The sequence below is a fragment of the Cucurbita maxima genome, unplaced genomic scaffold (genome assembly GCF_002738345.1).
Source record: "Cucurbita maxima cultivar Rimu unplaced genomic scaffold, Cmax_1.0 Cma_Scf00001, whole genome shotgun sequence".
In the NCBI taxonomy this organism is placed as follows: Eukaryota; Viridiplantae; Streptophyta; class Magnoliopsida; order Cucurbitales; family Cucurbitaceae; genus Cucurbita; species Cucurbita maxima.
The window spans coordinates 6,585,959-6,607,239 of NW_019272017.1; the positions used below are offsets into that span (position 1 = coordinate 6,585,959).

At 35.8% G+C, this 21,281-nt stretch overlaps 2 protein-coding genes and 1 non-coding gene across 10 annotated transcripts in view; all 3 read left to right on the top strand.

Moving 5' to 3' along the window:
- Positions 1 to 9,194, top strand: part of LOC111482923 (mediator of RNA polymerase II transcription subunit 15a-like) — a 10,123-nt gene extending 929 nt beyond the window's left edge. Inside the window, exons 2-7 of the mRNA XM_023128971.1 lie at positions 162 to 257; positions 1,070 to 1,257; positions 1,347 to 1,625; positions 2,538 to 2,777; positions 3,297 to 3,373; positions 8,605 to 9,194. Coding sequence (XP_022984739.1) covers positions 162 to 257; positions 1,070 to 1,257; positions 1,347 to 1,625; positions 2,538 to 2,777; positions 3,297 to 3,373; positions 8,605 to 8,821 — 1,097 coding nt within the window. The 3' untranslated portion in view covers positions 8,822 to 9,194. The remainder of the gene's footprint in view (positions 1 to 161; positions 258 to 1,069; positions 1,258 to 1,346; positions 1,626 to 2,537; positions 2,778 to 3,296; positions 3,374 to 8,604) is intronic.
- Positions 4,662 to 4,797, top strand: LOC111494207. The gene has a single exon (XR_002720152.1). It is a non-coding gene; the product is annotated as a small nucleolar RNA Z247 (small nucleolar RNA).
- Positions 9,195 to 10,242: 1,048 nt separating the features above from the next.
- Positions 10,243 to 20,562, top strand: LOC111486594 (pentatricopeptide repeat-containing protein At1g71420). 8 transcript variants are annotated; one of them, XM_023133777.1, is made up of 13 exons: positions 10,249 to 10,334; positions 13,272 to 13,737; positions 14,860 to 15,147; positions 15,793 to 15,847; positions 16,181 to 16,216; positions 16,323 to 16,367; positions 16,594 to 16,677; positions 16,853 to 16,915; positions 17,052 to 17,090; positions 17,467 to 17,566; positions 18,457 to 18,607; positions 19,511 to 19,632; positions 20,245 to 20,559. In XM_023133777.1, exons 3-12 carry the CDS (start codon positions 14,969 to 14,971, stop codon positions 19,545 to 19,547), a joined length of 789 nt encoding a protein of 262 aa, XP_022989545.1. In that variant the 5' UTR covers positions 10,249 to 10,334; positions 13,272 to 13,737; positions 14,860 to 14,968; the 3' UTR covers positions 19,548 to 19,632; positions 20,245 to 20,559. The 8 variants fall into 8 exon arrangements, with proteins under 8 accessions (XP_022989539.1, XP_022989550.1, XP_022989545.1 ...); XM_023133771.1 differs by lacking the exon at positions 13,272 to 13,737 and having other exon boundaries at positions 10,243 to 10,334; XM_023133774.1 differs by lacking the exon at positions 10,249 to 10,334 and having other exon boundaries at positions 13,171 to 13,737.
- Positions 20,563 to 21,281: the final 719 nt, after the last annotated feature.

Genomic DNA, 21,281 nt, shown 5'->3' on the forward strand with positions numbered 1-21,281 from the left:
TTTTTTTTTTTTTTTTTTTTTTTTTTTTTTTTTTTTTTTTCTTTTTCTTACTTGGGATGGTGTGATGGTGAGTGAAAGTGATCCTACAGTGAAATTGTGGAACTTCGATTGAATCACATTTCTTAGCTATATCTTTATGATTGATTGTGTTGCATGTTCAGGTGAAAGGATCTTCGAGATCTATTTGGGCGATTTTTGGAAATTAGCTTACAGGAAGTGGAGGATAATGTTGCCTGGTTTACTTGAAAATGGAAGCGGTGAGGAATTGAGTACCGATTTCTGTTCCTTCAAAAGAGTAAAATGAAATTGGATGGCTGTTGAAGTTTCTTTACATGAATGCCTCACTTAGTTATAACTCGATGAAGGCAATTGCTTAGGCCGGGTTTGATTAATATTTTTGTTCTTGGTTTTCTGTTTTTGAAAATTAAGCCTATAAAGACTACTTACACTCATAGTTTTGTTACTTTTATCACCTACTTTCTGAAAACGTTTTAAAAACTCAGTCAGTTTTTGAAAAATAATCAAAGTAGTTCTTAAAATTTTGGCTTTGTTTTGAAATTTGATTTAGAATTCAAATGTGTTTAAAACAAAATGGTCATTGAATGGGGTATTAGTAGTAAAAGTTTTAGGTATCGAGAAATTTCAACTATATACTGTATTCATTCTTTGATCTGCTCAATTAAGTTTGTTCGCTGTGGAAAATTTTTGGAGAAATTGTTTCGAGTACGATGTCTTAGAACTGTTCCTTGTTCAGTAACCACTGGTTGTGACGTTTCTTGGTGGGTTATTGCAAAGAACAAGTTAACCAAGTCGAGGATTTCCAATTATTTTCTTGTATTATCCTGTTTACATTCTCAGCAACTTTTTTTCCTACTAAATTTATGTTTGGGAGTGGTTAAAAGTACTTTTGTCATTTTCATTTCAAAGCATGCCTTAAATTATCATTCCATAATTGTTTTTAAATGATTAAATGTATGTTTTGAAGTGATTTAGAAATGACATAAGTGATTTTAATCCTTTCTAAATCTATCCCAAAAATGCCCTAAAGTTTTGCCTTTGCTTTTGTTAGTTGATTTCGAGAAGGCTTTGGAGGATTTTCTCTACCCACCAATTGTAAATGATGCTGCTCAAGCAGAAAAGGCGTTCATCGTCTCCACCCCTGGAATGTCACCTTCATCCCTTTTGGAGGAGGTAACAGATTCAGATCGTGATAATGACAAGTGCTGTGTTACTCCTCTTCAACGTTTGATTAAGATGGTTCGTTGGAAAAGGTTTTTCAGTTTCATTTCTCTTAAGAACAAATTTTTATGTACATCATAGAAATGCTGTTCTTGGCTCAATCTCAGGTAAACGTAATGTCACCTAAAGCGTTAAGTGCTTCTGTTAGTGACATAGATTCTATTGTCTGTATGACTGATAGAGTATCTTCATCAGCACCTCTTAACAAGTCAAAAGGTGCAGTTGGCATGGATTTGGCGGGCACCGTTGCATCTCGTCTGAGAAGAAAATGTTCAAGATTTGGAGGCACTATTGGATCAAGGAGAACAAGACACTACAGATGTTTGATGGATTGTGAAGGCTTTGACTTGAGTTCATTATTTACTCAAAGGTCAAGAATAATTGAGGTGAGTGGCCATATATTTGCTTTTTTCTTTTGTCCCGTTCAATTTGTTTGTGGAGAATCGAATCATCAACCCTTTGATGGTAATTGGTGTTTCATTCACTGAGTTATGTTGGATTAACGACTATCTATTTGATTTATTTCTATGATTTGAACTTGAAAGATAAAATTGCAGGAGGAAACCAATAAGTGCTTTTCGCAAATGTGATCATGAACTGGCAATTAGTAATAACTATGAGCTTAATTTTGATAAATTTTGTGAATATTCTATTTGATTAATTGGAGAAAATAAAGTGTGAAGCACTTTACTCATGAATGTTAAATTAACTTTAAACCTCAAAAGTGATTAACTAGATCCATCAATGATAGTTTTGACCAGATCCTTTATTTTATTTGATACATCTTGACCGATGCATAGAGTACATATATGAAGGATAATATGTATGAGAAATTATAATAGCTAAATTATATATACCATATTCTTTCAAAAGTTGCAATATTACTCTTGACCTTTCATTAAAATTTCGAAACTATCCTTACTATAGAAATACTTTGGAATTTCGAATGGAAATAGGGGCTTAGAAAGGTGTGGCAATGACCTAGAACAATTCGGTGATTCAAATTTTCATTTTAGGTCACCCCTCACCGTTTCATACTCCAACTTCCATTCAAATTTTAAAGGAATTCTACTCTAAAGGTAGGGTTCAAACGTTTGTGAAAGATGAAGTGTAATATTGTAACTTTTGAAAGAATAAGTGTATTTTTAAAAGAAAAATTTAGGGGGTAATTTTATATTTCATTGTTATAATATCTTGAACACAATTAGTCTTGTGGTATCAAACAACTACTTTGTTCAACTTCCTATTATTGACGACATATTTCTTTGATATTCTTTCAAATGCATATGTTAATATAGACTCCCAAACATTCGAATTGGCACGGGTTTTCATTGCCAGTGAAGCAATCTTTATTGGAAGAAATTAGGAGGATAAATGAGCAGCTGATTTATACAGAGGTGTCTATTTGTGACAAAGATATGGTAACGACGGATCCTGCAGCTACAATTGGCAAAAGTGAAGGGATCTTAGTCGAATGTTCTTTTGGTGCTGTGTGTACCCTTTCACATTTAATCTCACACCAAACTTCAGCTATTCAGGTACTTGAGCCAATTTATATATAATATGATTTGTTAATCAAATATTATTTTGGTTCATGTACTTTTAGCTTTGATTCATTTGGTACATGTATGTTTTAAATGTTTATTTTGGTCCATGTACTTTCAACTTTAGTTCATTTTGGTCCATTCATTTTCATTTTTATCTTTTTTTTAAAATCAAAATTTCGGCATTACACTGTGTAAATTTTTATCAAAGAGTTGCTTTGAAAAAAAATTCTTAAAGTATAGCCATAAATTCATAAATTTGAATTAAACAGTTGCAATTGTGTATAAAATTTTTGTTAAAACTTTGAAATGGAATGAAAATGGTCACTATTCAAAAGGACAATGACTAAAATAAGCATTTTTAGAGTACATGGACGAGAATGAACAAAAGTTGAAAGTAAATTTTTTAGAAGTATTGGGACCAAAAGGTAAAAGGACCAAAGTAGTTCTTTACTTAGACCTAGTATTAATTACTCCGCTCCATCTTTCTTATTTTATTCATATGACATGCAGTTGGCAATGCAACCCTTAAAGTTGCTTGTTCCCATAGGCTATCCGCACATTTCTCCAATATTCAAGATGGAAGCTTGGTAAGAGGATTTATCCTTTCTCCTATTTAATAGCAAGAATTCTCTTATGATACCATCATATGATTTGAGCTTTTATACTTGAGGTTCTTATTTCCCTTTTGCAACATCCAATCCTTCATTTGATTTTGGCTTTGCTATTCATGCATTGTCGTCCAGTGACCTCACTCGTATCTGATATTATTAGATGAGCCTTTTTTGGTTGATATTGATTTTCTAGTTTATTAGATTCACATTTTTTTTTTGCAACCTTATTAATTTATGGGAACCACAATGAATCAAAAGGGCACGAACACAAGAATGTGGTATACATCTAAAGATGTTGAATTTGAGTCGGACAACTTTGTCGATTAGGAGAACAAGGCTATATCTCATTTACCTGGTTGAGTTATGCTCATATTGACGTTTATGAGGTGTTTTCAATTGGTACTTTAGCTCAAATGCATTGATCATTCGACTTTTCGGCTATAAAAGTTTATAAGCCCATTAGGACCACTTAATATGTCCATTGGAAAACACTTCTAATAGTTGTACGAGAACTTTACTCTGAATTCATAGGTTATTGGACTTTCTATTCTCAAGATGTTAGAATTGGTCAATCCATTAGAATAGCTTGAAGTTAGTCATGCCATAAGAATAGGCTTACTTCGTTAGTTTCCTATGAAATCGGATCTATTAGTTAATCTTTTGCCAATATAAATAGAATATGTCCTCAATAGTGTGAGGCACAGTTTTGCATAAACTTGATATGGTATCAGAGCAGAAATAAGATCCACGAGATCCATAGCCTCTGCTGTTAAACATGTCAATCCCAACAAACACAATGTCTTCTCCGTCGATCAGTCAGGTGATTAGTGTTAAGCTTACACAAGAAAATTATCTACTGTGGTCTACCCAAATCCTTCCCTACTTGCGTAGCCAAAACCTTGTTGGTTTTGTGGATGGATCCATGCCTGCACCAAGCCAGACGATCGCCGTTGAACCAAGTGAAGAAACAGGGAATCGCAAAATTATCATCAACCCTGAGTTCACAGTCTGGTACCCCCAGGACCAGCTGGTACTCAGCCTCATCAACTCATCAGTCACTGAGGAGGTTCTCAGCACGATGGTTGGAATCACCACTGCACGAGAAGCCTGGATTACGCTGGAGCGACAATTTGCTTCCACATCTCGAGCAAGAGCAATGCAGATCCGTATGGAACTCTCTACTATCCAGAAAAAGGACATGACAATTGCTGACTACTTTCGTAAAGTAAAACATCTTGGTGATACACTTGCTGCCATTGGCAAGCGAATAGAGGATGAAGAACTCATCGCCTACATGCTGCAAGGACTTGGTCCAGATTATGATCCTCTAGTCACAAGCATTACAACCAGAACAGATGTATACACTGTCAGCGACGTGTATGCTCACATGCTGAGCTATGAGATGCGGCACTTGCGTAAGGGTACATTTGAGCAACTTTCATCTGCTAACAATGTCAATAGGATATCCATTCGTGGAGGTGCCAATGGAGGTCGAGGTAGTCGCGGTCGTAGTCGTCAGTTAAATAGTGGTCATGGACAATCAAGGCGTACTGTGAACAATCCTGGACGTCAACCATCAAAGACACAAAGCAGCTCAGGCATTGTCTGTCAGATTTGTGGTAAGCCCAATCACGATGCTTTGCAATGCTGGCACAGATTTGATCAGGCATATCAAGCCGAAAATAATCTCAAACAAGCAGCTTTGGCAACTAGTGGATACACTAGTGACACAAACTGGTATGTTGACACTGGAGCCACAGATCATATCACCAATGACCTAGAGAGGCTTACCACCAGAGAACGCTACACTGGCACCGACCAAATTCAGGTTGCAAATGGCGCAGGTTTGTCTATCTCTCATATTGGGAATTCATTAATTTCTGGTTCATCTCTTGTTCTGAAACATATCCTATATGCTCCTAAAATCAATAAGCACCTAATTTCAGTACAAAGACTAGCATCTGATAATAATGCTGTTGTAGAATTTCACCCAAACTATTTTTTGGTTAAGGACCGAGTCACGAAGAAACTCCTGCTCCACGGTAGATGTAAGAATGGCCTATACGTTCTACCGCATAATTTCAGTCAAGCCTTGCTGACAGCCAAACTTTCGAAAGAACAATGGCACAGAAGGCTAGGGCACCCTGCATCTCCAATTACCATTAGAATTCTACAAGATAATAATTTAGCTATAGATACTAATATTCCCTCTTCCTCAATTTGTAATGCTTGTCAATTAGGGAAAGCACATCAATTGCCATTTGGTTCTTCTCAGCATGTATCTACAGCACCCCTTCAATTAATTCACACTGATGTATGGGGTCCATCCATTGCGTCAGTAAATAATTCCAAATATTATGTTTCCTTTGTTGATGATTTTAGTCGTTATGTTTGGATTTACTTTCTGAGATGCAAATCTGATGTTGAGTCTGTGTTCCTTCAATTTCAAAAACATGTTGAAACTATGCTAAATACCAAAATTCGCTCCGTCCAATCAGATTGGGGGGGTGAATACCATCGGTTACACAATTATTTCAAATCCACAGGCATTGAACATCATATCTCCTGTCCTCACACACACCAGCAGAATGGGTTAGTCGAAAGAAAACACAGACACATTGTAGAAACTGGCCTTGCTTTACTCGCTCAAGCCAACATGCCTCTATCCTACTGGGATGAAGCTTTCAACACAGCTTGCTTTCTTATAAATAGAATGCCCAGCCGAACCATACAACAAGACACACCACTTCATAAATTGTTTGGTAAAAGTCCAGACTACTCCATGCTTAGGGTGTTTGGCTGTGCTTGCTGGCCTAATTTAAGGCCTTACAACAACAAGAAACTGAGTTTCAGAACTACTAGATGTATATTCTTGGGTTATAGTTCTTCTCATAAGGGATATAAATGCTTAAATAGAAGTACAGGACGTATTTACATCTCTAGAGACGTGGTTTTCGATGAAAATATTTTTCCTTTTGAAGAATCTAAGCCACCAAACAAAACCACAAATCCACATCATCCTGTTCTACTTCCAGCCTTAGCCAAACTTGCTAGTTTTTACACTGAAAATGCTCTTACAGATATTGAACCAGTTGTTAGTAATTCCCATATGAATGATGGTCAAACTGATAATATTGCTAGTGACAACTTGTCTGGTGTCAGCTTATCTTCTGCAGATAATACAAGAAGTTCAGAGGAAATTGCAGAATATGAAGCTGAGAGCAGTTCGATCAATGCTCAAAACCAAACTCATGAACATGTGTCTGATCAACCAACTGAAGCAGCTAGTCAACATCCAATGCGAACAAGGTTGAGAAATAACATTGTACAAGCTAAACAATTCACTGATGGAACTATCAGATATTCAGAAACCTCAAGAAAATTCGCAAGCGCTGTAACTATCACAACTCCGATCATAGAGACTGCTACTGAACCTCGAAACCTGCAGGAAGCCATGCAACATCCAAGATGGAGAGGAGCAATGAATGATGAGCTCTCAGCGCTAAAACGAAATGCCACTTGGGATCTAGTTCCACCCAAACCTGGAATAAATCTCATTGATAGTAAATGGGTGTATAAAGTGAAAAGAAAAGCAGATGGGTCAGTTGAAAGATTAAAAGCAAGATTAGTTGCCAAAGGATTCAAGCAAAGATTTGGTGTTGATTACACTGATACTTTTAGCCCTGTGATCAAACCGTCAACAATCAGGGTCATTCTTTCGCTAGCAGTAACCAAGGGCTGGAATATGAGACAAGTTGATATCCAAAATGCATTTTTGCATGGAATTCTGAAAGAGGAAGTGTACATGCGACAACCACCAGGATTTCAAGACTCAGCCAAACCAAAGAATTACATATGCAAGCTCAAGAAAGCCCTTTATGGCCTGAAACAAGCCCCAAAAGCTTGGCATTCAAGGTTGACTGGAAAACTTATTGAGTTAGGCTTCAAGGCTTCAGTAGCTGATTCATCTCTTTTTATTCTCAAAAACAGAGAGATAACTATCTATATGCTCATCTATGTTGATGATATAATTATTGTGAGCTCCTCTGATCAAGCAACCGAAAGGTTGATTCAGAAATTGAAAATAGATTTTGCAGTAAAAGATTTGGGTGATCTTGAGTATTTTCTGGGTATTGAAGTCAAGAAAACACGAGATGGTATCATACTGTCACAGAGACGATATGCTTTAGATTTGTTGAAAAGAGTAAACATGGAAAAATGCAAACCTATGTCTACACCAATGGGTTCTGCTGAAAAATTATTCAGAGAACAAGGAATACCCTTATCAGCTGAAGAACAATTCAAATACAGAAGTACAGTGGGAGCACTACAATATTTGACAATGACTAGGCCTGATTTGGCATTTGCTGTCAATAAAGTGTGTCAATATCTTCATACACCTACTGATGCTCATTGGGGTGCTGTGAAGAGAATTCTTCGTTATGTTAAAGGCACACTAGCATTAGGAGTGAAAATTCAGAAATCAACCATGATGTTGTCGGGGTTTTCTGATGCTGATTGGGCTGGTTGTCCCGATGATCGACGTTCAACTAGCGGCTTTGCTGTATTTCTTGGAGCAAATCTAATCTCATGGAGTTCCAGAAAACAGGCTACAGTGTCAAGATCAAGCACCGAAGCAGAATACAAGGCCATTGCGAATCTTACTGCAGAAATGATTTGGATCAAGTCATTACTGAAGGAACTGGGCGTGTATCAATCAAAGGCTCCTCGCCTCTGGTGTGACAACCTCGGAGCTACATATTTAACTTCAAATCCAGTATTTCATGCTAGAACGAAACATATTGAAGTTGATTTTCATTTTGTTCGAGAACAAGTAGCACGTAAAGCAATGGAAGTTCGGTTCATTTCATCAAGTGATCAAGTAGCTGATATCCTGACAAAACCACTGTCTAAAACTCCTTTTACTACACATTGTAACAATCTCAACATGTACAAGACTTGTTGGGATTGAAGGGGACTGTTAGAATTGGTCAATCCATTAGAATAGCTTGAAGTTAGTCATGCCATAAGAATAGGCTTACTTCGTTAGTTTCCTATGAAATCGGATCTATTAGTTAATCTTTTGCCAATATAAATAGAATATGTCCTCAATAGTGTGAGGCACAGTTTTGCATAAACTTGATACAAGAATCCCAAACCATAACACATTTCATCCTTTAACTTATAAATTCACTTCTTTTTTTCAGTCCAACAGGTTGCGAAGACCTTTCATTGCAGGCAAGGGAAAAGTTCAACATGTCTGTCCGAAGCCTTGCACATCCATTCTCTATAAGTGAAATGGCCAGGACATGGGACATGTGTGCTCGAGATGTCATTTCGGAGTATGCTCGACAGAACGGCGGTGGCAGTTTTAGTTCAAAGTATGGCTCGTGGGAGGACTGTCTTCATACTGCTTGGTCATAACAAATAACGCATATAGCAACAACTGCCATTGAAGGATGGTTGTAATGGGTGAACTTCACTTCTCTAATCCTTTTATTTTAATGGCATTGAGAGAAAACTAAGTGAGAGACTTCGTTTGAAATCTAAAGGTTGGGTTTTGGGTTTGAGGGGTGAGGGAAGATGCATCTCTTGCACATTTCGCTTCGGAAAAAGCCAAAAATCTTGTTAGGGTTGTTAAAAAAAAAAAAAAAAAAAAAAAAAAACAAGTGTTCAAGAAATTAGGGTCTGAGAGAATTAGGTGTCCAGGATTCAATAGAAATTGAGCTGAGTCAGTCTTCGGATTTCTGTTGAAATGTTAATTAAAATGTTTGTGGATGAGATATTTGTGATTTTCTTTGCTATTGTTTTGGTAAATTATGTTTTCTACTAAAATATTTAAGATTTAAAGCACATAAAATATTTAAGCTTTGTATCATTGGATTTTAAAATTTTTAATTTTTTCTTTATATTTATTTGTCAAATAAATCTTTAAATTTTCAATTTTCAATTTGCTAAATACTCTTTCGTGATTGATAATGAAGTAGTACCGTGAGGAAAGGGTGAAAAGAACTTCCATTGGGAGTGAAATAGAACATGAAACTCTATGCTTCTAAGCAAAGACCAAGATTCTGACCGCGTGCCTGTTGAAGAATGGGCTGGCGACTCATAGGCAGTGGCTTGGTTAAGAGAACCCACCCCACCAGACTGCTTGGTTAAGAGAACCCACCCCACCAGAGTCTGTAGGGGAAGGACAAAATTATTAAGGAAGAAGTAGAAAAAAATGTATGGGTTTATTCAATCCAATTTTATGTTTTTAATCATGGATTATTTTGGATTATTTTGGATACTTGCTTGGAGCTGGTGGGTCCGGGTCATAGAAGCCCTGAACCCAAAAGGCTGTGCTGGCTGATAATGGGCCTACTTCCTAGAAGCCCAACCCAATTAAAACCCAAAAAGGCCTATGCTTCGATAAAGTGGGCCTAGTTCCTAGAGCCCAAACCAAGTTAAACCCTAAAGGTCGGCCAGCCCACATTAACTCCTTGGCTCCCTCCCATTTCGTGCGGGGTGTTTTTGGAAAATGGCAACTATAATATTTAATATTTAATTGAATCTAAATATTACCAATAAAAAAAAAATGGAATCGAGAGAATAGACTAATAAAAAAAAATCAATTTGAATTGTGAGTGATGCAATAAAAACTTATAAAAAATGTTAATTTAAATTAATTAATTAACCCGCTTTGTGAATTGTTTCATGTTATTTTTAATGATAACATTAAAATAAATAATTATGAATAATGTAAAAAAATTAAATAAGGAATGAAGAGAATAAAAAGATGAAATTTTTTAAAATGATAAATATATGATAAAAATTAAGCTTCCATTATTTTATTATTTTATACACTCCGACTTCCCCTTCGCGCTCTAACCAGTCCATCGCCTCTCTCCGTGGGCTCGCAAATCAATGCCGTTTTCTCTGCTAAAAATCTGTTAAGGTCTTCCTCCTCAACTCCACCAAATTCGCAAGTTTCTTTATTGTTTGCTTGCGAGTCCATTTCTTCCTCAGTTTCTTCGTATGTTGAGCTCATAACTACATTTATACAACTTTACGCACTTATTTCTTCAATGTTTATTCCTATGTGTGTATATATACTGTTTCCCCTCGTCTGCTAAACCTGAATGTTTTCATGTTGTAATCGGAATGAAGGGAAGAGCGTTTCAGAAGAACCCTTTTCTTTATTGAGTTTGAATTTTAAGTGGCTTATCGAGATAAGAGAATGTCAATGAGCAAAGGGTAATTTGTAGATTTATATTTGTGTTTGTGGAAGTGAAATTCTGGAGTGTTTCTTTGGAAGCTTATAAGTGGTTTCTTTTTTTCGTGATGTGTTGGTGAAAATTGAGGTGCTGAGTTTTTGTATTTTAAATGTTTGATGAAATGCCTGAGAGGTACAATAATGTTCTATCTGTTTATTTAGGCTGATAGGTTCATTGACCTCATGAAACTCACGACAATTCATTTTCGATTTCTTGCCAAACGGAATTTGGTTTTGTACCCAAGTAAGTATGCTTTTGGTTCCCAACTTAGATTCTGGAGGTCGGGGCCAGAAGGTGATATCGTGTCTTTTAGGACAGAAGATTTTCGTCGTGACTATCTATTTGGATCAAACGTGATTTCCACGCGTGGCCACCTTGAGCAGGCTCTTTCACTGTTTTACTCTAGACAGCCTCATTCCCTCCAGACCTATGCGTATCTCTTCCATGCTTGTGCACGCCTCCGCTGCCTCCGGGAAGGTGCGGTACTACACCGTTACATGATGTCCCTTGATCCCATGGGCTCATTTGATCTCTTTGTTACCAATCACCTTATCAACATGTACTGTAAATGTGGTCATTTAGACTATGCCTACCAATTATTCAATGAGATGCCTAGGAGAAACCTTGTCTCTTGGACTGTGCTTATCTCGGGACTTTCTCAGTATGACCATGTGGATGAGTGCTTCCTTATATTTTCGAGAATGTTGGTAGATCACAGGCCAAATGAGTTTACAGTTGCAAGTTTGCTTACCTCGTTTGGTGACCATGATGGTGAGCGTGGGCGGCAGGTACATGGGTTTGCCTTGAAAAGGTCACTAGATGCTTTCGTTTATGTTGCAAATGCTCTTATTACCATGTATAGCAAGAGTTACTTTAAAGGTGGTGCTTTTAATGACGGTAAAGATGATGCTTGGACTATGTTCAAGAGCATAGAAAATCCCAGCCTTATAACATGGAACTCGATGATTGCAGGGTTTTGTTTCCGAAAACATGGAAATCGAGCTGTCCATTTATTTATGCAAATGAATCATAAAGGAATTGGATTTGATCGTGCAACACTTTTAAGCACTTTGTCTTCCATAAGTCTCTGCAATTGGGATGAACTTGATCTCGGTTTGGGCTTTTGTCGTGAATTACACTGTCAAGCATTAAAAACTGCTTTCACATCAGAAGTTGAAATAATTACTGCATTGGTAAAAACTTATGCTGAACTTGGAGGGGACATTACGGATAGTTATAGGCTTTTTATTGAAGCAGGATATAATCGTGATATAGTTTTATGGACCAGTATTATGACAGCTTTTGTCGACCATGACCCTGGGAAAACACTTTCCCTTTTTCGTCAGTTCCGACAAGAAGGCTTAACTCCAGATGGACACACTTTTTCGATTGTATTAAAGGCTTGTGCTGGATTCCTAACCGAGAAGCATGCTTCAACATATCATTCACTGCTAATTAAATCTACGTCTGAGGATGACACTGTCATTAACAATGCCTTGATTCATGCTTATGGGAGGTGTGGTTCAATTACTTCATCCAAGAAAGTATTCGATCAAATGAAACATCACGATTTGGTTTCTTGGAACACAATGATGAAGGTCTATGCTGTCCATGGCCAAGCTGAGATTGCTCTGCAGCTTTTTTCAAAGATGACTGTGCCACCTGATTCTACTACATTTGTCTCTCTTCTTTCAGCATGCAGCCATGCTGGGCTCGTGGAAGAAGGGACCAAGCTTTTTAATTCAATTACAAATTATGGACTTGTTTGCCAACTAGATCACTATGCTTGCATGGTTGACATTTTGGGGAGATCTGGTCGGATTAAAGAGGCTGAATATTTTATGAGTAAAATGCCTATAGAACCTGATTATGTTGTTTGGAGTTCATTCCTGGGATCATGTAAAAAGCATGGCGCAACACAATTGGCCAAATTAGCATCTGATAAATTGAAGGAGTTAGATCCTAGCAATTCCTTAGCTTATGTGCAAATGTCAAATCTATATTGCTTAAGTGGTAGCTTTTATGAAGCAGACTTAATTAGAATGGAAATGAAAGGGTCTAGAGTGAGAAAGGAACCTGGATTAAGTTGGGTAGAAATAGAAAATCAAATACATGAGTTTGCATCCGGAGGTCGCCATCATCCAGAGAGGGAGGTAATATGCAATGAACTTGAAGAGCTCATTGGGAGGTTAAAGGAAATCGGTTATGTGCCCGAGACAAGCTTAGCGATCCATGATGTGGAACAAGAGCAAAAAGAGGAGCAGCTATATCATCATAGCGAGAAGCTGGCTTTGGTTTTTTCTGTAATGAATGATAACAACTTGGGTTGTGTCGGTATTCCTATAAGGATTATGAAAAACATCCGAATTTGTGTAGATTGTCATAATTTCATGAAGTTAGCTTCAAGGCTACTTCAGAAGGAGATTGTCATTAGAGACTCTAATCGTTTTCATCATTTCATGGGTGGTTTATGCTCGTGCAACGATTACTGGTAGTCAATAGGCGTCAAACATTCAAATACCCAAGTATCCATCTGCATTCATTCATAATTTTTTACCTCCAATATGAATAGGATAAAGTTGTGTTCTACATTGACACTTGTATCAATATTCTCTCAGTTCCGTCAACAACTGAGCAGCAAACTTTAGGAGGTGAAGATGTGGTCGGTCCTGGTTCCTGCTTGTTGAAGTATGGTACCACAGTTTCTCAAGTACACACAAAAAATTGGTTCCATATGAAGGTTGTAGCCACAGTACAGAGTTGAACTGCAAGGGATACTTTAAGCAGGTAATGAGTAGACTATTTGTTATCTACAGGATAACATGCCTTTCTTTAGGTCAACCATAGAGGATTTACTCCTCCATGAAGGATAAGCAGTCATTTTCTTATTCAAGTATTGATCCTTGTCGAACATCAGAAAAGAGAAAAAGTCAAACCCCTGCAGCTTGTTATCATTTTTTTACGAAGAAAAAAGAGAAAAGAAAGAATAGAAAAGAACAAGAAAAACCAAGACAAGATGGATACAGGAAAGACTACCAATCATTCTGCCTTTACAAATCTACAACGAGAAGCTTCTCCATTTGAGTGAGTATAAATGACGAGGCTACCAATCATTATGCAATTTCTAATTCATATTGTTTTTGTAATCATTGTCTATATATTAACCAACTAGATTTCATCAGACCCTCGTTCTTTTGTCTTTAAGTAGACTTCCTCAAGTTTAGTTACTAATGTTTCTTGAATTCATAACATTTATGTAATTCCTTGTATTTCTTTTTGTTGTTGGCATTATTATTTTCTCCTGTGGAAAAAAACAAAGATATATATATGAAGAATAAAATACTAGAAAAGAAGAAACAAGGCAGGGTACTGCCAAATCTATCAAGGAGTGAAGCTTATAGAAGTGTTGCCCCATTTGGTCTTCATCGGCTTGAAATTTTTTTAATACAGTTATCTAAGAAACATGATTTAGAGGTGAGAAATGAGTAAGATATACGGAACCTTGAGGCTCCAACTTTCTCTTCAAAGATTCAACCGTTGTGAACAATCCAAATCCTCACAATGGGCAATGTAATAGAGGCTTACTTAGCATACTCCTCTGATCTTCTGTTACGGAAAATAAGATACATGAACTTGTGGAAATATTGAAGAACATGCGGAAAAAAGAAGCCAAGATCATTGAACAAAAATCTCCACTTGAGAGGGGGCAACAGAAATTTAGAAAAACTTTTTGCTGAAAATTGTTTTCAAATTTCTGTGAGTTTGACATGATGTTAGATTAGGTCATGTACATATTTTTGTGTAATTAATTATCCAGAATCATTTTCACATTGCTCTTTGAATTTTGTACTTTGTTTGCATTGTTGTCTGATCACTTTTTTCTGAAACAGTATTTTCTCTATTGTAATCCTCTCGTGCTACTTCACATTATTCTCATGGGCTGCATTCCTTGTGTATTGCTGGTTTCCATATGAGCATCTTTAGTTCAATCAATAAATATGGATTCCTGAATTTTGTCTTCTGGTCCATTTCCCTTGATTTATAATTGTCATATCAGCTTTCAACTTACAAATGCAGCTTATTCACTTATAATTGTCGTATCAACTTTCAACTTACAAATAACTTATTTGCTGGTAGTATTTCGTGTATCTTATTGTTCATCACCTTTCTTTTCCATTAACATTATAAATTTTTTCACTATGGTAGATATTCCCTTGAATCCACGACTGCTGAAGTGACATCCATCATCATCGGTGTATCTGATTGGCTGGAATAAAACACTTCTCTAACGACCAGAAGACTATATTTGAAGTACATGTTGGTTTCTAGGAGCATCAGCATGTGGTCTTTGCCTGCTATTGGGTGTTGGAACCCTTTCGCATTTGCTCGCTTTAGAGTTTCTTGTACTTTTAGTCAGCTACCAGTGTCTCCCAAAGACAAGACCCTGAGAACAATTTACAATTCTGGAGTTATTGCTTGCCTTCGCGCTAGCAGGTAACCCATTTTCATGTAACATTTTCTGCATTTTAGAATATCGTGGTGCTGGATTCTCTTAAAACTCTCTGCTTCACAAGATCGAACTATTGGTTCTTGATGTCCAGCAGGTAAACCCAATGTCCTCTTTACTGTCAACGTATGTTTTACTGATTAGCTAATAAATGATAGCAAGGTCTGTTATCTATATAAACCATTTCCGTGATTATATTACTAAAAAGGGTTAGATACCAACCTTATGGTAACATACATTTTCATTGTTTTATTAGATGTTGAGTTTCAATAGTTTGCAAAAGTAGATGCTCTCCTCAATTTTGGAAATCATTGCAGATGTTTTTTTTAATAGTAAGGAAACGCATTGAAATTGAAATGTGTAGGCTTAGATGAAGGAGCTCCCAACCTAGCCATTTCATATAAAAGATCAGTTACTAAAGTGTTAATGATGTGGATCCAAAGAAAGGCATCAAAGTTGGCCAAACTTCCTGCGTCCTTCAGAGACCCCTCAAACACGCCTTCATGTTTTTTTCTCTAATATAAAGAAGTCTAGGCTGCCGAAGTTTATTAGTGTCAAGAAATTCAATATCATTTGTCTTGAGTTATCTAGAGCCTTGGTGTGCATCTTAATTCTTTTTAAATTCACTATAGTGCAGAGCTGGCAATGAGTGCTGCTTGTGCTGCGCTAAATGGTGGAGTATCAGTTGTGAGTGCTCTTAATTTAAAGTTTTCATTGTTCACAATTAATCTGTAATTGAAAATTGTATTTGAATTGGTGATATGAGTAATATTCACCGATAGATTCAAATATTCTTTTGATGTATAATTTCTTATCGCTGGTGCTTTCTAAATGATAAATAGAATTTAAAAAGGTTAAAGAAATTGCCCCTAAGATGCTTTTGTAAGTGGCAAGTGCATGAAAAATTATAATCAAAGTGACTAGAGCATCAACTTTATTCAACGAAACAGTTTTTTTCCCTTTCCTTCAAATGCATTGATTGATGGTTTCTAAGGTATTTCCTCTTCTGTCGCTATGCAGCTGGAGATTGTTATGTCGACGCCAGGTGTGCTTGAGGTTGTTGTAGAGAATATTTTCCTTGCATTGTAGTTGTTATTAATTGTAAGTATTTGTCAGACTCATTCTTTTATTTATTTTTTCTGTGTTATAAAATTTGAAACAGGTTCTACAACAGTTGCTGCAAGACTATCCTACAAGAACATTGGGAGTAATTATTTTCTTTGCTGTTTGTCGGTTGATGATTTCTTAATGTTTGTAATATTCCCTTGGCAGTCCTAGGTCAAAATTTGTGAAGCCTTTTCCCTTGAACCTTTGATGAGTTAGGATGAACTATATCTTTAATCTAAATGCTTACTAAAATGCAACTTGTCAGCCTCAAAAAAGATGGATGGTTACCTGTTGAGTTCTTCTGAAGATTCCCAAATATTGTGCAGGTTGGGACAGTTCTTAATGTTAAGGATGCAAAGAATGCTGTCGAAGCTGGAGCCAAGTTTCTAATGAGTCCCACTATGGTGAACGTAAGCATACATTTACTTTTGCTTCTATGCCGCAGCGACCTTTACATGCATATGTTGAAACCTCTTTATCCCTTTTTCATGTTTTCTTTTTCTATTGTGATTTTTCGTCTTTGACTCCAACTAAAAGAGACTATGAAGATATTTCTCCTTTCAGATTATTTTTACTGATTCACAGGGTATCATGGATGATATTGAAGGGGAATTCTTGTATATACCTGGTGTGATGACCCCGACAGAAGTAATTGAATAACAATTTTGGCCCCTTTCTAATTCTCAAGGATTCCTCCTTTTTACATATGAAATCATTGCTTCTGCCACAAAGAGTTTTTGAAACTTTTAAATTACCTTTGTAAGTAGTTGTGTATACTTTACAGGTACTGACTGCATATGAAGCTGGCGCTCAGATTGTTAAAGTAAGTAAATTTCTTGTCTGATTTAGGGAGGTCATTGATTTCCTAGAGTTCTGGGTTTATCACAAGTGAAACGTGATTAAAACTATGCTCATATACATTAAAATAAAAAACACAAATGTCCTGCATAAACATACTTTTCATTTCTTGATGCTTTTCTGTACAACTAATCCCCATGGAAAAATCTGAATGGGAATTACTGGATTGGTATACAATTATGAATTATAATAAAAGAAAACTTATGCAAGTAATTTATATTGCTTTGTGTTCTTTGAGTGCTTACAATTTTTCTTTTGCTTGCAAGGTTTTGACATCAAAATATGGTTCTACCCTTATCAATTTTTATGGATTTATTTTGATTTTTAATCTTGAAAAGTAGGTTTATCCAGTTTCTGCATTAGGTGGTATCAAATATATATCAGCCCTCAAGAAGCCATTTCCTCATATCTCAATGGTTGCTTCTCAAGGCATAACTATTGGTCAGTACTCAACTTTAACTCTTTGCTCCTAAGCTCCAACTCATACTTGTTTTTGTATTAGCATCTAGTTAACTCTACCGATATGCATTCTTTATCTTTTTAGATTCATTGAATCAAATGGATTAAGCAAATATCTGATTGGTAGATTTATTTTTTAAAACTGTTTTTGAATTCTGTGATCCAAATTCTTGTGAAAAATAACATTTTTGTATTTTTAATGTATTCTAATTTTGAATTTGAAATTTAAAAGAATGAAAGTAAATTGTGAAACGAAAAAACATAATAAATATAGTATTTCATGCTATAAACTCATTTCTTTTGTTAAATTAAAATATTTATAATATAATATTTTATAAATGATATGATATTGAATAATAATTATACTAAATTTATAACATGAAATATGTTCTTAAGAATAGTTGAAATTCAATTTAATGTTTAGTTGGTAACTACAACTATTTTGATGGTTTATAAATATTTCTTTAAGCTTATCTTGAGTAATTAATTTAATTGTTATACTTGACTTAATTCTACTACCAAACACATATAAAAAAACACTACAAACATGAAATAAAATTTTGATGGAATCTCTTGTTTTCAATTTTTTTTTTTAAATTACGAACCAAACGCACGCTTATGTTCAAACACTCTGACTAAGAAGATTGCAAAAGTAGCATAAGATGGCTGTTATATTATAACTTATGTTCTTTCTTAAATTGGTTGAGGTCTTGAAACAAAGTAATTCAGAGCTTGTGTTCGTGTGTCGCATTTTTCATTTTTCAGTTCACTGTTTCTGTTTTCTGGGCTAGTCAGTTCTTAGAAATTATTTTTCAGTTTGATATAACTTGAGCTGATTCTGAGATTCATTTGTTACTTCTAAATTTGTACAGAATCTACTGGGGACTACATTAGAGAAGGAGCATCTTCGGTAGTTTTATCTGATGCAATATTTAATAAGGAGTTTATGAAGCAAAAGAACTTTGATGGAATATCTCAACTTTCTAAGTTGGCTGCTTCCCGGGCGATGGAAGCTTTAGAATGGTGAGGACTTCTAGTATCCATGCCTACTACGAAAAATATTTCAGATTAGTGCTTGTATCTGATGGACAGTTTGCCAATCGCCTCTTATTTGTCCAATTCTGTCTGAAGTCTTTCTTTTTTATAGCTTCTTCGGTTCATATTTGTTTGCTGGATGCATTAGTTGTGAGATCCCACATCGGTTGGGGATGAAAATAAAACTTTTTTTATAAGAGTGTGGAAACCTTCCCCTAGCAGGCGTTTTAAAAACGCCCAAAGAAGACAATATTTGCTAGCGGTGGGCTCAGGCTGTTACAAATGGTATCGGAGCCAGACACTGGCCGATATGCCAGCGAGGAGGATGAGCCCCGAAGAGGAGGTGGACACAAGGCGGTGTGCCAGATGTTGGGTCCCAAAGGGCGTGGATTGAGGGGTCCCACATCAATTAGAGAAGAGAACGAGTGCCAGCGAGAACTTTGGGCCCTGAAAGGAGGTGAATTGTGAGATCTCACATTGGTTAGAGAGGAGAACGAAACATTCTTTATAAGGGTGTGGAAACTTTCCCCTAGCATGCACGTTTTGGAAAGCCTGAAAGAAAAATTCCAAAGAAGACAATATCTGCTAGGCGTAGGTTTAGGCCGTTCCATTAGAAACCTCAATTTTAATATCTTCTTATAATTGAAGCATGGAGGCCTACTCCTTGCATTATGCTCATACCCACCCCACTCATCCCGGGAGAACAATGGTTTTAAATTATTAAGCTTTGGTTGGGAATTCGGAACCAAAGACTTAAGAAAGCATCCTCCAATATCTCAAACCCTTCATCAAATCAGAACCCCTTGGATGCCTCTCACTTCAAATCAGTAAATAATTAGCAAAGTGGCCTTTATTTGCTTCATATCCTTCAACTGTTTTATGTCATTACAGGAAGCAGCAGTCATCGTTGAATGAATCATGTCACTAGTAGCCAATTGCCCTTTCTTTGTGCTTGGAGCTAGTCTCAGATGTAGTACACAAGCTTTCAACTCTTGTAAAGGTGAAAAATCAAGGTAAAAACCTATGCACTTGTCTTCAGTTCATGATAAAAAAAAATTGATTTGTATGCGGCACTGCTTAGAAATGAAATACTTCATGGAGTGAATCGTCCAATAATTCGTGACGAATTGATATGGTTCGTTTGGTAACTATTTTCTTGTTGAAAATTAAGTTTGGTTCCTCGTACTTATGCAATAGAAAAACATGAAAGATGGTCTGATTTGTTGAGCGCTTATGTAACATGTTATGACGTGGTGATGTTTTTTTCCTATGATTTAACAAGAAAAAGAATATTGTTTTCTCTAACGGAATAAATCTAGCTCAATCTTTAAATTCATCCCATTAAATCTCAATTATTTACAAATTTTTTACTTGAAAACACTTTTGTTAAGTTATACTATTTTTTTGGTGCTAGTTTTACAGTTGCTACTTTAGTTGTATTACTTTTGGATTTTTAGCATTTTGTTGCTAAGTTTTGTGTTTTTTTCTGCTTGCTTGGCATTGTAGTTAGGTTCAAGTAAATTTTATATTGCTGTGACTTTTTGAATATCTTGTAGATTAAATACAGTTTTGATGAGCCATTAATCTTGCAACCTATTAACAAAGGTTGTTCGTTAATACCGTAGGGTTCAACTTGATGACGTTAAAAGCTTAAGGTCGTTGAATGGATGATACAACTTGCAACTCTAGCAAGGAGAATCAAAGTAGCTAGAGGTTAGTTTGGCCTATTCAATAGCGTTCTTAAAAATAATTAAGGTCTCGACTGGGATAAGATTAAAGATAGATTTGTTTTTCTATATTTAATACTACATTTTCCCTTCTCTCTCAAAGTTTGTCTAATTTGTTTGCCTTAACTCAAGATTGTGACACCCTTTCCAAATTTGCTCCTCCATATGCGTCTAACATATCGAACCATCAAAATAGACGAATGTTCAATTGTTCAAATCATTTTGGAATAAAAGTACCTAATCATAGAACGATAGCTAGTGGGTAGGATTTGGATCCATTTGAATAGTCGTTGGACGTTGGGGAATTCAAAGGTCATCTACCGAGGAGTGTAGTAGGTCTTAATATCTTGCATGAACCAACCTACCTTTTTTCTCGAGCATCCATACATCTGTTATCAATATATGAACAATTATCTCTTAAAGTAGAATCGATAAGGAAAGTAAAAGTAGACTAACTTATAATTCAATGGAATGAAAAGAAGATGGCATGCCAAATAAGTTTTAGACTCTTATTTTTATTTAATTTCTTCATAAAATTTTTAAAATATTGTATAAAAATGTCACGCTTTTTTTAAAATAAATTTATTAGATATATTTTAAAGTTTTGTTATTTAATTTGATATAACGTGTAATTTAATCTAATTTTTTACAACTCATTTATTAAAAATTAATTAAGTATAAACCAAGTAACGTGATATGCCAACCAATTGCTTCAAAGATGGAAAGTTCAACATTTTTTTTTTTCTCTCGAACTTTCAAAATATTAATTTTATTTAATTAAAAGGGCTTAAAAGTCTATTAAAAATATTGAATTAAAACTTTTAAAATAATAAAGAATTAAAAAATTTGAAAAAGAGGATCTAGGTGGCAATGCAGGGGAACATCCTACGGCGGATTAAAGGGGAAGATTGGTCGGCTGCGATTCTTACCCCCTA

What these genes read in the sequence shown, in the direction of transcription:
- LOC111486594 (XM_023133765.1), top strand. Translation starts at nt 10,836, where the DNA reads ATGAAACTCACGACAATTCATTTTCGATTTCTTGCCAAACGGAATTTG.